General features: G+C 39.7%; 1 protein-coding gene across 1 annotated transcript; it reads right to left on the minus strand.

Moving 5' to 3' along the window:
* Positions 1–12,677: 12,677 nt before the first annotated feature.
* On the minus strand, positions 12,678–18,535 carry LOC137257941 (uncharacterized). Its single transcript, XM_067795452.1, has 7 exons — positions 18,322–18,535; positions 17,178–17,564; positions 16,233–16,428; positions 16,005–16,063; positions 15,529–15,690; positions 14,706–14,860; positions 12,678–12,950 (listed from the first exon to the last, which is right to left on the minus strand). Exons 1-7 carry the CDS (start codon positions 18,533–18,535, stop codon positions 12,678–12,680), a joined length of 1,446 nt encoding a protein of 481 aa, XP_067651553.1.
* Positions 18,536–18,852: the final 317 nt, after the last annotated feature.

Here is an 18,852-nt window from a genome sequence, read left to right on the forward strand (position 1 = left end):
GTATTTCAGTGAGGGAGGTAGGGGTATTTATACCTATCTGCGCTTCCATGGGGGAGGGGCCATGAGATTTTTTCTTGTTTGACCAGTGGTTCAAACAATAGTGTTTGTTTTAGATGTTGAAATAGCTGTCCAGTAGTACGTACCATGAAATAGACCAATATTAGTCACTCTAATAAAGGTATCGGTACAAAAGATGTGGTACCTGAGATTGTAGAACTCCTCCAAGTATTGATTCATGTTCGAACAATGCCGGGGCTAATTAGAATGGTGTCCGCCCAGTCCGGAACCTTTACTAAGGTTAACCCTAACTCCCATTCTTTAACGTTACACAGTACATGCAGTTATCTTAGTTACTTACGATCACCTTAGTGTTTTGTGAAAGTAGGGTCAGGTTTGTAAACAGTGTCTGTTTACCCGAAGCCGTGTTAACTTCTAGCCTTTGAGCAACAGTTTTATAATGAGTCTGTCAACTAAGAAAACAGAGAAGCAGGACTACAACCAGCTATATTCGATTCATGCAGAAGATCAAGGACACATACTACCCAGTGTGTACGTCTTTACTTCAAACGGAACAGTAGACACATACACAATTTTCTTCACTTACCGGGAAGATACTTCCTTTAAACTTGGACATCTTGGCACCAATAACCATGCAGACTTCGAATGCGCCTCTCACAATGATCCTAGGATTGAGTTAACAGGAACTCTTCTTCGCGGTTTCTTTTTACACTACACCAAATACGTGTGACGGGTCCAGCAACATTATACAAGAATGATGAAGTCAAATAGAAAACACACCTCTTTCCTAAGTATAAGAGATACAATTCCCGAAACCGAATCTTTCTTCAGAGAAGACAATTCTACTACTGACCATGTTTTCATATTCTGTGTGTGTTTTTTTTTCAGAAATATGTCATAAGAAACATGAATTATTTATGGTTTTTATTGACTCCCCATATCGACGGAAATTATTATGTTGTTTATATATGTGAAAGTTTACATGTGAGCGCGAAGGCTTATGTCCGTAATAATGGAGAATTCAGTGGCAATTATGATGATTCATTAGGTGTTAAACAAGGCGGATAGTTATGTCCTATTCTATTTTCCTTCTTTATCAGTGAATTAGAAACTGAAATAAGGGCAAACATGGTGTACAACTCTAGCCTAATATTTTGGAACTTTTAATGTTACTGTTGAAGACGATGTGATCTTCGTACTGTATCGGAAACTGTGATTGGTTTTGAGAAAAATTAAATCGAGATGAACGAAGGGAAATGAGATTTCAATCTTGATAACTGAAATTCATCATCCGTATGTGTACATTGTGTGATCCAGTTAAGTTATTGCAAGAAAGACATTCAGACTGCACCCTGAGTGAGTGAGCGAGCGAGTTTAGTTTTACGACGGACTCAGCAATATTCCAGCTATATGGCCGCGGTCTGTAAATAAGCGAGTCTGGACCAGGCAATCCAGTGACCAACACAACATGAGCATCGATCTAGGCAATTGGGAACCAATGACATGTGTCAACCAAGTCAGCGAGCCTGACCACCCGATCCCGTTATTCGCCTCTTACGACAAGAATAGTCACCTTTTATGGGTTGCTGAAGGCCTGTTCTACCCCGGGACCTTCACGGGACTGCATCATGTATTGAAATTATGAATGCTTATAAGTGTACAGGACTGTAGGCAGAACGTCACGTAGGGGCAATGTTAGTGAACTATTGGCGGGACGGTGGGGTAGCCCAATGGTTAAAGCGTTCGCTCGTCGATTCCTCACATGGGTACATTAAGTGGAGCCCATGTCTAGTGCACCCGCCGTGATATTGCCGTAATATTGGTAAGAGCTGCATAAAACCAACTCACTCACTCCCTCACTCACTCACTCACCCACTCACTCACTCAGGCTGCTTATACTGACAACAGCAACTACGGTGTTCAGGTTAGCAAGTCGTCCACCCCTTCGATATTCTATGTACGTCAATATTTGACTGATCAAGACTGAAATCTCATTTCCTTTCGTTCATGTCAGTTCAACTGTTCTGAAAATCAACCACGCTTTCGGATACACGAGGATGACATCTTCTTCAAACAGAAACATTACCATTTCCAAAGTATCAGCGTAGAGTTGTACACCATGTTTGCCCTTACAAGACTGTAGGAAAATGTCCTGTAGGCACAATGTGAGTGAACCATGCCAATAGTGGTGTAAATCCAGCTTCTCGTTTGATCAAAATAGACGCAAAATAGTTTACAGGTTCAGTTGAGACCACTGAAAATAACGCTGATTTTCATGAGTGAGTGAGTGAGTGAGTTGGGTTTTACGCCACTTTTAGCGATATTCCAGCAATATTGCGGCAGGGACACCATTAATGGGCATCAAACATTGTACCCATGTTGGGAATCGAACAGGGTTCTGCGGTGTGACGAGCGAACGCATCAACCACTAGGCTACCCCGCCGCCACTTTACAACCAGACTTGAAGTGAGGACGTATGATACTCAGACACCGGCAATGACGAATCTAGCGCTGGAAGTACTGTGATTAAAAGGTGAGCCAGATAAAGAACAGTTAGTTGCCAAGTTGTAAAGTCAGAAGTCACGCAAATTTGGTCATGGCCTTGCTGTTTGAAGTCAGCCTCCGTCAGTGATGGCTTGACTAAAATCTCCAGTGAGTCTTTCTGTTGACGGACGCTTATCATCGTCGGTATCATGGAGAAATACAATGAATACTTTACTTGTATGAAGTCACATGAAGTAAACCACTCAGTGAATACTTTACTTGTATGAAGTCACATGAAGTAAACCACTCAATGAATACTTTACGTGTATGAAGTCACATGAAGTAAACCACTCAATGAATACTTTACTTGTATGAAGTCACATGAAGCAAACCACTCAATGAATACTTTACTTGTATGAAGTCACATGAAGTAAACCACTCGCTGCCTACATACTGCCTGTGAAGTGCACTACCCACATGACACTGTTTAGACATTCATTCCGAAAGGTGGGTCCTTGCCGATACGTGTTCATGAGCAATGGAACATCGTTGCTCCTTTGTTTTGAGGACATTCTTGAACATGTTCCATAATTGTCTAAATCACTTATATCTTGAGTAAATTATCTGTTCTGTCTAAGAACGTGTATTAATGTCTGTCGGGTTCTCCCTGTCCCAACATAAGTGTTGTCGGTCTAGGTCAGCACAAAATTATGGTTACGAGCATATTCATGGTTGCATGATTGCATGGTTGCATGGTTCCATGGTTGAATGGTTACATGGTTGCATGGTTGTATGATTGCATGGTTGCACGATTGTATGATTGCATGGTTGCATGGTTGTATGGTTGCATGAATGCATGGTTACATGAATGCATGGTTGAATGGCTGCATGGTTGCATGGTTGCGTGATTGCATGACTCCATGGTTGAATGGTTGCATGGTTGCGTGATTGCATGGTTGCATGAATGCATGGTTGCATGGTTGCATTGTTACATGGTTCCATGGTTGCATTATTGTATGATTGTATGGTTGCACAGTTGCATGATTGCATGACTGCGTTACTGCATGGTTGCATTGTTAGTTCCTTGGGTTCATGACTGCATGGTTGCATGACTGCATGGTTGCATGGTTTCGTGTTTGCATGGTTGCATCGTTGTTAGTTTGCAGTATTACAAAACCGGGACCGGACAGTCCAGTGATTGGTATCATCGATCCACGATACTGCGAAGCTAAGGCATGTAAGCCTGACTACCCGATCTCTTTCAATCGCATTTTACGGCAAGCATGGCATAATGAAGATCAGTTCCAGGGTGGATCTTCACGACCTAGTGGTCCGCTCGTCACGCCGTAGACCCGGGTGTGATTCCCCACATGGTCACAATGTGTGAAGCCCTTTTTTGCTGGTGTCCCATGCCGTGATATTGCTGGAATATTGCTAAAAGTGGCGCAGAACCATGCTCACTCACTCACTCGGGTTAGACGTAAGGGGTGGTGGGTAGCCTAGTGGTCCTCTCGTTACGCCAAAGAACCTGGTTCGATTCCCCCACGTGCGTACTGTTTTGAAGCCAGTTTCTGGTGTTTCCTCCCGTGATATGCCTGAGAGCGGCGTAAAACTGTATTAAACACACTACTAGTACTTCCATGGCTGTCAAAGTGTTTCACTTTGTACAAAAAAATGCGCATGTTTACCCATATAGGAATCGAACCCGAGTATTTGGCGTAGCTTTATCTGAACTAATTTATCTTTGAGTCATATCTGTGCTTTTCTGTGTTGAAGTATATGATTCATACCTGTATCAATCTGTGTTTAAGCATACGAGTTATTTCTGTATCTATCTGTGTTTAAGCACACGAGTTATTTCTGTATTTATCTGTGTTTAAGCATACGAGTTATTTCTGTATCTATCTGTGTTCAAGCACACGAGTTATTTATGTATTTATCTGTGTTTAAGCATACGAGTTATTTCTGTATCTATCTGTGTTTAAGCATACGAGTTATTTCTGTATCTATCTGTGTTTAAGCATACGAGTTATTTCTGTATCTATCTGTGTTTAAGCATACGAGTTATTTCTGTATCTATCTGTGTTTAAGCATACGAGTTATTTCTGTATCTATCTGTGTTTAAGCACAAGAGTTATTTCTGTATCTATCTGTGTTTAAGCATACGACTTATTTCTGTATCTATCTGTGTTCAAGCACACGAGTTATTTCTGCATCTATCTGTGCTCAGGCATACGAGTAATTTCTCTATCTATCTGTGTTTAAGCATACGAGTTATTTCTGTATCTATCTGTGTTCAAGCATACGAGTTATTTCTGTATCTATCTGTGTTTAAGCATACGAGTTCTTTCTGTATCTATCTGTGTTTAAGCACACGAGTTATTTCTGTATTTATCTGTGTTTAAGCATACGAGTTATTTCTGTATTTATCTGTGTTTAAGCACACGAGTTATTTCTGTATTTATCTGTGTTTAAGCATGCGAGTTACTTCTGTATCTATCTGTGTTAAAGCATACGAGTTATTTCTGTATCTATCTGTGTTTAAGCATACAAGTTATTTCTGTATCTATCTGTGTTCAAGCACACGAGTTATTTCTGTATCTATCTGTGTTTAAGCATACGAGTTATTTCTGTATCTATCTGTGTTTAAGCATACGAGTTATTTCTGTATCTATCTGTGTTTAAGCACACGAGTTATTTCTGTATCTATCTGTGTTCAAGCATACGACTTATTTCTGTATCTATCTGTGTTCAAGCACACGAGCTATTTCTGCATCTATCTGTGCTCAGGCAAAAGAGTTATTTCTCTATCTATCTGTGTTCAAGCACACGAGTTATTTCTGTATCTATCTGTGTTCAAGCATACGAGTTATTTCTGTATCTATCTGTGTTTAAGCACACGAGTTATTTCTGTATCTATCTGTGTTTAAGCATACGAGTTATTTCTGTATGTATCTGTGTTTAAGCATACGAGTTATTTCTGTATCTATCTGTGTTTAAGCATACGAGTTATTTCTGTATCTATCTGTGTTCAAGCATACGAGTTATTTCTGTATCTATCTGTGTTTAAGCATACGAGTTATTTCTGTATCTATCTGTGTTTAAGCATACGAGTTATTTCTGTATCTATCTGTGTTCAAGCATACGAGTTATTTCTGTATCTATCTGTGTTTAAGCACACGAGTGATTTCTGTATTTATCTGTGTTTAAGCATACGAGTTATTTCTGTATTTATCTGTGTTTAAGCACACGAGTTATTTCTGTATTTATCTGTGTTTAAGCATACGAGTTATTTCTGTATCTATCTGTGTTTAAGCATACGAGTTATTTCTGTATCTATCTGTGTTTAAGCATACGAGTTATTTCTGTATCTATCTGTGTTCAAGCATACGAGTTATTTCTGTATTTATCTGTGTTTAAGCACACGAGTTATTTCTGCATCTATCTGTGCTCAGCCATACGAGTTATTTCTGTATCTATCTGTGTTTAAGCATACGAGTTATTTCTGTATCTATCTGTGTTCAAGCACACGAGTTATTTCTGTATCTATCTGTGTTTAAGCATACGAGTTATTTCTGTATCTATCTGTGTTTAAGCACACGAGTTATTTCTGTATTTATCTGTGTTTAAGCATACGAGTTATTTCTGTGTCTATCTGTGTTCAAGCATACGAGTTATTTCTGTATCTATCTGTGTTCAAGCATACGAGTTATTTCTGTATCTATCTGTGCTCAGGTATACGAGTTATTTCTCTATCTATCTGTGTTTAAGCATACGAGTTATTTCTGTATCTATCTGTGCTCAAGCACACGAGTTATTTCTGTGTTTATCTGTGTGGAGGTATACGAGATATTTCTGTATTTATCTATGTTCAAGCATACGAGTTATTTCTGTATCTAGCTGTGTTCAAGCATGCGAGTTATTTCTCTATCTGTCTGTGTTGAAGCATATTTCTGTATCTATCTGTGTTGACGTATTCGAGTTTATCTGTATTCGTTTGTGTTAAACTATACGACTTTAGTCGTTGAATTATACGAGTCATATCTGTATTTATCTGTGTTGAAGTATACGAGTTATAACTGTATTTTTCTGTGTAGCAGTTATATCTGTATTTATTTGTGTTGAAATATCCGAGTTATATTTGTCTGTTTTAAACTATGCGAGTTGTGTCTGCATCCCCTCTGTTGAAATATATGAGATATATCTGTATTTATCTGTGTTTAAGTATCCGAGTTATGTCCGTATTTATCTGTGTGGAGGTATACGAGATATTTCTGTATTTATCTGTGTTTAAGTATATGAGTCATATCTGTATTTATCTGTGTGTACATGGCGGTGGGGTAGCGTAGTGGTTAAGGCGTTCGCTCGTCACGCCGAAGACCCGGGTTCGATTCCCCACATGGGTGCAATGTGTGAAGCCCATTTTCTGGTGTCCCCCGCCGTGATATTGCTGGAATATTGCTAAAAGCGGCGTAAAACTTAATTCACTCACTCACTCACTATCTGTGTGTAAGTATACGAGAAATATCTGTATTTATCTGTGTTTAAGTATATGAGTCATATCTGTATTTATCTGTGTTTAAGTATATGAGTCATATCTGTATTTATCTGTGTTTAAATATACGAGATATATCTGTATTTATCTGTGTTTAAGTATATGAGTCATATCTGTATTTATCTGTGTTTAAGTATACGAGATATATCTGTATTTATCTGTGTTTAAGTATATGAGTCATATCTGTATTTATCTGTGTTTATATATACGAGATGTATCTGTCTTTATCTCTGTTTAAGTATATGAGTCATATCTGTATTTATCTGTGTTTAAGTATGCGAGATATATCTGTCTTTATCTGTGTTTAAGTATATGAGTCATATCTGTATTTATCTGTGTTTAAGTATATGAGTCATATCTGTATTTATCTGTGTTGAAGTATGTTTAAGTATCTGTATGTATTATCACGTCTATGTGTCACGATCAACAGCACCGCTACTCCATGCGTTACAGTATTCACTGTATCAGCAATAGGGTAAGGAGAAATCAATGAAACAACGGTTCTCGATATAACGGTTTCAAAGGTACATTCAGAGTGGACATAATATTGATTAAAAGTAAAATTTATATGTCTGTATATAATGAAAACATAATTGAATAAAGCTGATCAGCTAGCCTATGGCATAAGGCTGTCATTAAATTCGATTATATTTCCATTTCTTCTAAGTTATGAAATATTTATGGATTAACTTCTTTATTAGCCGTTCAATACCCCCGTGCCATAGTTAATTTCAAAGGTTGGGCAAATAATTAAAGACATTATATTTACGCACCTGGTACAGTTAAATCGAATAGTGTTCAAAAGGAACATATTGTGAACATTTAAAGAAAATGATCTTTTGGAAGTTTGGTTTTTGATTAATGCAAACACACGACCTTTCCTTAACTAAGAACTTATAATCGACAAAATAACCTATTGAAACTGATCGCTGGCACAACATCCCCGAAGTGGAAAGATAATGTAAACATTGTGTTTCTGTAACCTGCTGTTTAAGACGAATTTCAACATGTGTGAAGAGTATTCCACATCAATGTATTTACGTCGAACAAATCAAAATAGTTTTAAAATATGTCTAATTTTATATCTATTGTTTATATATCGATGATAAACAGTAATATTCTTCATGTTTAACCCGTACTTCTGCCACATACAAAAACAAAATATTTGAAGAATGTATTTATTTAGATATACCGATGCTAAAAGATTTTCCAGCATATTCTACCTGGACTTGACCATTGTATAAATATGTCACATTCTGGTCTTCTCTGGTGAATGCTGCTATAATGCATTTACACTGACATGTTGTTTTGTTACGAAAACATCAAGTCAACATCAAGAAACTGCGTTTTACCCACACAGTTACAAATAAACGGTCATCCCTAGGATGGGATGCAGCAGGTGTGTTGGTCCAGCACCTACGTCACAATAAAGTCACTCCCTAAGGTCGTATTTACTTTGAGTGTTTGTCTCAGTCAGCTGCTGGGACATTGTTTTCTTAAGGAAGTCGCCACGTGTTCATTTACCTGTGTGAGCCATGTGTTGTGTAGTGAATAAAGTATAAAACCAGTCGGAACGGGGAACAGTGTTTTCATTTTTGAAAATTCCGAGGTCGGCATTACACAGTCAAGACCAGTTCGTTTAGCATTTAAGAGGTAAATACATTGTCCGAATGTACCTTAAATTGTATAAAAGCAGCAGATTTAACCGGATTATTAATCACATGAAGTTCAAGGTTTATGCTTATGCGAAAACAAAGGTCTAGGAATACAGAACTGTTTAAAGCACACGATCGTCATGAGGAAAACCCAAGCTCTTCGTATCATATAGATAGATAGATAGATAGATAGATAGATAGATAGATAGATAGATAGATAGATAGATAGATAGATAGATAGGCCCTCTCATTTATCTGATTATCTGAGGGTAATAATTGCTTGATCTGTATTCATCTGTGTTGCAGATAAATGTACATAAGTAATATTCTAAACAGTAATATAATCCATCTGATTCATATTCATAATAATGCATATGTATGTGCCTTTTGTGAAGACCATGGGATCAAAAGATATATATATTACACAAAAGAATGCAGGACTTGTACAATAAAGAAAAGAAGAAGATACTTGCTATGGTCGAATTAGCGTTTTTCAGTTTCTACTTTGGGCGTTTATTTCATATGAAGTGACACCATGTTCATCGTATATTACCGAAAGAATAAGTAGTTTTGTCATGTGTGGTTTGAAGGGACTTGTAGACATTCCCAAAAATGAATTAAAATCTTGATACCTCAGAACATGCTTGATCATAGAATGCTTCAACTAAGTTCCTTTATATTGTAATAGGCGGTAGAAATTCCAACATTCAGAACATATAGCGAAATGTAATCATATTAATTATGATTAACGAGTTTCACATCACAACTGTAAGTACAATTAAATGGAGCAAAAATAATAAATGTTACCATGCTTAAGGTAGCCTTAGTGCAATGTTAAAGAATGGGAGTTAATGTTAACCTTAATAAGGGTTGCTTCGTGAAAGGAGCACATGGCATGTATGCTCAACACTTCATCGGAGTATTGTGCACTCTTCATTCACAACTCAATGCACCAAAAGGTTTGAAAATGAGATTTGGGATCACAAATTACGACAACAAAGTGTGAAAACAAAACAGAGAAATGTATGTTCCCACGGCGTTGCAAAATAGCGTGCCCATGACGGAAGAACTGACGGTCACACTGTTGAGCTCTTAATGTATAAAGGCTTATTTTCACTGACACAGAAAGCCAGTTCCGACATGGGAACTGGTTGAAGACAACATCTGGTGTCACAATAACAACAAATATTTATCTTAGTCTGTCGGTATTACAGCTGTACGATGTTGATTGTATACAATCAAGTCTGGACGAGACAATCCAGTGATTGGAAGAGAGAGCATGTGTTCATGAATCAGTATGAAATAGTGATGATAGTGATAGAGAGTATCGTGCCCCACCGGTTGCATTATTTGTTCCCCAGAAATAATTCGGGAACGCATGGCATAAGTCAAAAGAGGAAGCTACACCGGACCTCATTTTTTACTCACTGAGTCATCAAATTTGAAATGTCCTCCGCATGTCCACCAAAAGACTTGACAGAGACATTGACTGTTGTAACCTTGACAGAGGCATTGACTGTTGTAACCATGACGGAGGCATTGACTGTTGTAACCATGACAGAGGCATTGACTGTTGTAACCATGACAGAGGCATTGACTGTTGTAACCATGACAGAGACATTGACTGTTGTAACCTTGACAGAGCAGCTTCTGAAGGAGAATGGTATGGTAAAATGAGTATGCTCAATTGTACCTGAAAGGTTGTGAAATGAAATACCAGCGGCTGGATCTGTTGGAATATTGAAAAGAAGGCTCAAATAATCTGTTTTGTCATAATTTTCTTTATGACTCTTTGAAAGCTTTTCATTTTGCAGTGTATCAGCTGATGTAAATGACACATCAGCGTGCCATAAAATCTTTTCCGCTATCATACGATTCTTCAGCTAACAGCTTTGCTGAGTGTATGATAATAGTATTATTGATTTAGACTCGCGCAAGAATTGACACCAAACAGTGATGGTAAACGATGTTTGAGGAGGTAATATGTGACATACAAAACAATTTGAAGATAAAATCTTGGTTAACACCTTTTCAGCCAACACAGCTAACGTCTGTCTCGGTAAAGTGGATTACCACATACACTCTTCAAATAAAAAAAGGAAAAAAAAAGAAACGCAAAATGAAATTAAAAAATGATACTTACAATTTTGTACACATATGTAAACTCAAACACATTTTTAGGGTTTTTAGGGTTTCTGCAATGTTTTAGAAGATCACGCTTGAACAAACGCAACCGAAAATGATTTTGAACGGTTTTATCAATCAGGATTGTCATTATATGAGAGGATGGCATGCAGTGATTGTTTCTCACGTGCAAAGCATGAGTACAGCATGTGACAATAAAAGACCCAATTGAATCTCACAATTTCATCCACGATCGTTGCAAGTACTGTACACGAAAATGGGACGTCTCAGCTTTGTCGATCGAAATCAGACAATTGGACGATTGCAAGCTGACGAATCAAAGAATGAGGTGGCAAGAATCTTCAACGTTCATCCAAGCACAATACCTCGTTTGTGGGATCGATTTCGTCAAACGAATTCGACAAATGACCGTCCACGATCAGGAAGACCTAGAGTCACCACACCTGCCCAAGATCGGTACCTCCGGGTGACCCACATACGTGACCGCCATCGTACCGCCCGGGACACAGCACAAGAACAGTTTGGAGCCCGAAGAATGTCCGATTAGACAATCAGGAACCGTTTCCGAGAAGTAGTCAAACTTCCAAAAGTTGCACCTCCTTGACACGATTACATCGACGTCGACGAGTGAGATGGTGTAACACGGTGCTGCCATGGAAAACACCCAATGATTGATTCGATCTGTCCGCAGGAGGTGTCTGGCAGTGGTAGCAGCTGGAGGTGGTCATACGAGGTGCTGACTTCAACACCACCAGGTGGACAACAGTAATGACTGTGATGACTATTATTCTCATGAAATATGGACAAGATAGCAATGCATTTCTCCACAAAATTTCATTCATGTATCTTTGTTTTCCGCTGATCTACATGTCCTTGAATAAACCAAATATTCATTGATATTTGGGGTTTTGCGTTTCTTTTTTTTTTTAAGAGTGTATTACCCCATTTCACAAAGCGCTAACTCGACCGTCACTCACTAAGGTAACTTGTGGAGCGTTAAAGAATGGAAGTTTAAGCTATCCTCAAAGGTTACTTCACGAAAGGAGACATTCACCTGCACGATCAAGGACTGGTTTTCAATGACTCATGCTTGTAGTAAGAGTTCACTAATTGGTTTTGACACGCGGTGTGCAAAGTTCATTTCTATTTATTTCTCAAAGTCATTGTCTAACGTTGAACTCATGACAGGGTTGGCAGTAGGTGGTGAGTTTGGGTTTTACAACGCTTTTAGCAATATTCACTACCCGTCAAGATCAGAATTAGTCTTCCAGTAACCGACGATTGTCGCAAGAGGCGACGAACGGGATCGGGTGGTCAGACTCGCTGACTTGGTTGACACATGTCATTGTATTCCAATTGCGCAGAAAGATGTTCGTGCTGTCTGTCGTTGGATGGTCTGGTCGAGATTCGATTATTTACAGAAGCCCGCCATATAGCTGGAATATTGATGAGTGCGGAGTAAACCTAAACTCATTCACTCACTCACTCACTTGTAAACAGGCATAAATTCATAAAACTAAAACAAGACATAAACACGCATTGTATTCTTTATTAAAAATATACATTTTTCAATTGCAATAACAATCAGACAAACAGAATATACTATAATATAATCAACAATATATGTGCAGGGATGGAGAATAGACATAGAACTCCCTTTTAAACCAAATGATATCGAAACACGCATGCATGTGTATAAAATGTACATGGGATATGTCATGTAATAACCAATAATAGAAAATCCCTTTCATGTAAACACTCGTGAAGTAGAATTCCTTTCATGTAAACACACGTGAAATCCGTTTCACGTATAAACCCATCTAACCAAGAGTAATCTTGGGCTTGCCGAGAATAACTCGTTTCGATTTTTTGCCGCCGGTACCGAGGACAATCTTATTTTTGTTAAATCTCCTGAGCGGCTGGTACCCCAAAAGTATAGACCCTTTCTCTATTCGGCCGATTCTAACCGCAGAGGCTTCCAAGTTGTAGAAGCCGACGATGTCTGTGCCGTCACAGGGCATGTTCTCAGCCTGTCCGATGACGACAGTTTCTCCTGTGGTAAGTGGACACATCACGGGGGCTCCAGCATCACCCTGAAATAATACATTTTCTTAAGGTCAGTAAATAAAAGCGAGGACAACCACTGCAATGTGTGTGTGTGTGTGTGTGTGTGTGTGTGTTTGTGTGTGTGTGTTTTTTTTTGTTTTTTTTGTTTTTTTTTTGTGTGTGTGTGTGTGTGTGTGTGTGTGTATGTGTGTGTGTGTGTGTTAGTGTGTGTACAGTACACAAGCGTGTGCACTTAAAAGAACCCACGAATCCGTTGGTATATGACCAGATGGTGGCCACACAGGTGCAAACACCTAGTTGCAGGTACAGGAGCGTTCAGTAAACATGGACAAAGTACTGTGACTATGTGTCCCAGTCCACCCAGCTGTGAATGGGTACCTCATAAGAACAAGACAGTCACATGAACTCGGTGCGCCTAGTGGCTGCAAGAGTTGTATGGCCGCCAGGATGTTGAGATTGAAAATACGATGCGCCGTTGTGATGGACATCCAACGACAGGTGAAAAAAAAACAAAGCGCTCTTGAGCAGTTGAACTGGATATCGGCGTTATATAAATGTCTAGGATAGTAATAAATGCATGCGCGCGTTCGTGTGTGGATATAAAATATGAAATATTATATTACATAAAATGTAAAAAAATCAAAATAATTATGTAGTATAATAATAATTATGACATTAAAATAATACCGTTAACATGTGTTTATGAATCTCTGTCGAATAGCAAGAGACGAGATATACGTCACTTTTAGCAATATTTCAGCAGTCCAAATACACTTAGTCTCGGTAATATTCTCTACACTCCTACGCTGAGCCTACAAACCCTAATAGGAAGTGACGTCAGGTAACCTTTGCGTGACCACTTCCCCTCCAATCAAACGCAAGATGGCCGAACGGATTTAACCAGTCAGACCACAGCTATTGCTCAGTGCCACTGTCATTGAATACAAACCACAACGGCAGTTTCCAGCGACTGTTTACTTCTGTTGACAGTGTTGTAGCGTGCTGTATGTGCATCACCCGAAAGCGATCATACGGAAAATAGCATTTGGAATCGTTCGGGCACAAAACCTTTCGAGTTAAAAGGTTAAACGTTATGTGCGAAGAATGTCCACTTTCTTGACTGGTAAGCTGTGTTCTGATTGGTCAGTCTCAAAGGTAGCCTGACGCGAGCTCCCACTAGGGTGTGTAGAGGAGTGTAACAAGACTAAGTTTACAGCAATATCACGGTGGGGGTCACCAGATATGTGCTTCACACAACAAAACCCACGTGTGGATTCGAACCCAGGTCTCCAGCGCGACGTTTTAACCATTGAGCTACCTATTCGTTACCACTATCAAATAGGGAAAATACTACGTTTACGTGAAAAGATAACCTGTCCCGGTAACACCGGTGTCACTCGTTACAAACACACGCAAAGGCAGGTCAATCTTTCATCTACAAACACATGTGAATTCATGGGGATTGAAGGGCCAAATTGTCACTCACATTTTCAATAAAGAAATGTCCTCTAAATGTTTACCACAAAGCGTCCACACATGCTTTAAATCACTGGGTTTTCGTGATGTGACTTTAAAAAGGCGGTTGACTCACCAAATCGACAGAGTGAGTGAGTTTAGTTTTACACCGCTTGTAGCAACATTCCAGCAATTTCACGGAGGGAATCGAGAAATGGGATTCACACATCGTACCCATGTGGGGATTCGAAACCGGGTCTTCGGCGCGACGGACGACCCTAACGGCCTAGCAATGGAAAGTTGCGCCTCATGTGGTCGATACTTACGCCACAGGTAGAAGAGCCAGCATTGTAGAAGCAGTTATAGGTGAGAGTGGTGCTAAAAAGCGCGGCTTGAGCAGACGCCTGCAGCAGATTGGGACAGTCGGCAGTGGGCTGGAGGGTTCCAGCGTTGTAAAAGGATAATGTTGCTGCGTTTGTCCCTGAAAGAAAAAACAGTGTGTAACGTAAATTTAGTATATGAGCACATGCTGCAGTCATGAAAACTAAGAGTGATTTAGTGACTATAATGTTATGCCGTTTTCAGCATTATTTCCGAAATATCATGGAAACTGGCCAGAAAGGGGCCTCGCACATTTTACCCATTTGGGGAATCGAACCTGGGTCTTTGGAGTACCCAGCAAACGCTTAACTATTTGGCTACCCTACTGGCCTCCAGAACTGGAACCGTGATGACTATTAAGTGAATGAGCACTTTTTTTAATCAACATATTTCAACCTTTTCAATGAAAACGTATCAGTGAAGTCTTTGGGGACATCTGAACATTTGAAATATGTAGCGCCTAATGAAGTTTCCCGGCGTCAAATACCAATGTGCGTTCTAAAATTCTGAGTGAGCGAGTTTAGTTTTTCAATATTCCCATGATATCACCACAGGGGACACAGGACACCGTTTTAACACACGGTGCCCATATAGGAAACAAACACACGTTTTCACGGCTAAGACACCTCACTGCCCCTCAAACCTGAAAACAGTTCATTGTTGGGGAGGGGTGTGTAAGGTAGAAACAAATCTCACTAACAGCCATAAGAATTTGATTAACAGTTTCGCCATGATCGTTTTATCCTTTATTTGATAAGTATGATATACCTTGAAGATCGTCATGTCCAGCACCAACAACGACGCAGCTGGTGAGGTCAATGTTGTCAACCATGGCAGCGTCATAGATGCATGCAACGCCAGGGCAACTCGTGGGACTGATGGCTGTAGTCAGGGTGATTGTGTAGGAACCTCCTACAGCGATGGTGGAGGCTAGAAAAAATACACAACAAAGGAGTGAGTGAGTGAGTGAGTGAGTGAGTATGGTTTCTATCACTATTCCCATTATCAGTCTAAGACACCACAAATGGGCTTCACACACTGTGCTAGTGTTTTGAATCGAACCTGAGTCTCCTGCCTGATGAGCAAACGCTTTAACCAACAGGCTAACCGACAGCCCAGTATTCTCATATAAAAATTATCTATACCCAACACATGATTCGGCGTCTTTGTGTCTTTGTGGCGTGAATTCTTTGTTTCTAATGTCAATAAAGATTTGCATTTTAAAATAACTAATATTTACTTACTGTCAATAACAGGGAGAGTTTCAATGGTAGTGCCAGTTGTTGGGTCTTGTAATTCAAGCCTAAAATCAACATTAATACAGATATAAAAGAACATTAATCATTGCGTCATCGAGGATGATATTCGCAGAAGTTCATTTTGCACACAAAATATATTACGTCATGACGTCACAAATGATGTCATCTGTACACGTCATCCGAATCTGAATTAGAATCGTTGTGTATACATACGCAGTGCTCATGAGCTGAGCGCAGTTGTTGGGTACGGAGACAGTCGTTGTTGAAGTGACGACACCAGTGCAGAGAGTGTTTCCGGATGTGGGGTCGACGATCCTGACCACTCCGGGGTAGGTGGTGCAGTCGGTCACAGTGGTGCCGCCGAGAATCCTCGTTACGGTAGACTGGGTGGTTGCGGTCGCTGGGCAGACTAGAATAGACATTATAAACGTAAGCTACTATAACATGCTACTTTTTAAACCAAAATGCAAAACGACAGTTTTCTATGACTATAAATTTTGTTTATTGTGTGACGCCGCTCTAAGTAATGTTCCTGCAGTATCAGAAACATGCACAAAAGGGGTCATCTATGAAAGACAACTTTTTGTCACTCGCTGTTAGGCGAACATCGGTTTATCGAGGCGTCGGTTTAGCGAACATTGCGAGGGGTAATATTATTATTGTTATTATGATACCGTTCATAAACTACTAAATCGTAATTTTGGAGTAATCTTGCTACTGGTAATGATTCTCTGGATATCAAGGCGCATGCACCTGTGATGTTGGGTTTTACGGTAACGATCAAGATAATGTCTATTTAAATTCGATATTGATACAGTCAGTTTAATTTCATTTTAGACCGATGAACTGCTCACTGGCACGAAACTTAATAATTGCAACAAAAACTACTTTGCACAGTCTCATGACCAACTGTGATGATGTGTATCATATTCTTGGTCCCCCCGCAAAAAAGTTGCTTAACAAACGATTTTTATTTTGTTGTCACTTTGCGCTGTTTCTTACGAGGGCGCAACTTAGGACAGCCAAGTAATCAGCAAGCGTGTAAGTCACACACCTGACTGTTCTACTAGCAAGTGGACCCCCGACAGAGGTTTCCACAAAGGATAATTAACCACGTTTTTGGAACGTTGATAAGGCAAACCCATTTGTTGCACTTACATCGTGTTACAACCGTAGTTGTCGGCGTGGTGGTTGTAGTTGTAGTCACTGTAGTAGTAGCAGTTGTGGTCGTTGCAGTCGTGGTGGTCGCAGTTGTGGTTGTGGCAGTTGTGGTTGTGGCAGTTGTGGTTGTGGCAGTCGTGGTAGCTGTTGTCGTTGTAGGAGTTGTAGTAGTAGTAGTTGTTGTAGTGGTAGTGGTGGTGGTTGTGGTCGTTGTCGTAGTGGTAGTTGTGGTTGTTGCTGGTTTTGCTGTTGTTGCTGCTGCAGTTGCTGGTGCATTTGCACAAGAGGACTGGTAGGATGAACAGACACACTGGATGTGGCAGGAATTGTACCAGAAGTTGCCAGGATAGTACGGCATCATGTTGAAGTAGAAGTAGTTGTTTCCTGAAGAATATTATCAATAAACAAATATTGTTTTTGTTAGCGAATAGTGTGTTACGCTATTCTAAAAATATCACGAGAAATCGATTGCAAATACTCAGCAATATTCCACCTATATGGCGACGGTGTGTAAATAATCAAGTCTGGACCAAACAATCCAGTGATCAACAGCATGAGCATCGATCTGCGTAACTGGGATACCATGACATGTGTCAGTCAAATCAGCGAGTCTGACTACCCGAGCCCGCTCGTCACCTCAATCTAGCCCGGTTAAAACATTTTACTCATATCAAGATTTTTACGCATATCGGGGTTTAGGCGCGGCAAAAAACCTTCTTCAAACCTAACCCCCCTGCCCTCTTCCGTCATGAAAACAAGCCAATGGCACTGTATCTTTACATAACTGACTGAAAGACCCTGAGAAGAACTGAAAAAAGCGCTGAGAAGAAAGGTGGATGTACTCTGAATACTGCGATTGGGAATCATTCAGAGATCGCAGTTTGTACATTAGAGAGAGCTCGAAGCTTTCGTCACATTTACTATACAGGAGATATGTGTTGGTATTATATGTTAAAATACATAACTTCTTTAATGGGTACTGTTTGACGATTTTCTCTACAAATGCTCTTTTTGTGCTATCATTTCCAAACAGAAAGGACACATTGTGCTATCATTTCCAAATAGAAAGGACACAAGTCCATTACAAACTAACGTTTATCAGTGGAGGACTGTCGATGTTTCTATAAAGATTTATACTCACTGGTTCTTCTCGTGTATCTCTTGTAGTAGCGACAGTCAGAGATGTCGTTAGCGCAACACTGTCCGCTTGTGTCCACCCAACACGATCTGATGTCTCTTGTGCGTTTTCTCACGTCAATGGCTCTCAGGAACGCTTGTCTCTTGTAGAATGAATTATTGTCGGCCGCGTAGCAAACGGCCGCAAACGCCGCCACTAGCAAAAGCAGCTTCATCATTTTCTCTGTATGTTGACTCGAAAACGGCGACTCGAAGATGCACCTAATGCATTGTGTAAATGTAAGTGTAAATTCAAAGGCGACGATGATGGTGATGATAATGATGATGATGATGATGATGATGATGACGACGACGACGACGGAGATGATGATAATGATGATGATAATGATGATGATGATGATGATGATGATGATGATATTTCCACGTCAGATGCATTGATGGAACCAAGTTGTTCTAAATACATAACGAGCTGAGACAGAGTGACTGGAAGCACTTCTATGGGTGTCAACGAGCGATATATAAAGACGAAATAATC

Source organism: Haliotis asinina, chromosome 12 (assembly GCF_037392515.1).
Source record: "Haliotis asinina isolate JCU_RB_2024 chromosome 12, JCU_Hal_asi_v2, whole genome shotgun sequence".
Classification (NCBI taxonomy): domain Eukaryota; kingdom Metazoa; phylum Mollusca; class Gastropoda; order Lepetellida; family Haliotidae; genus Haliotis; species Haliotis asinina.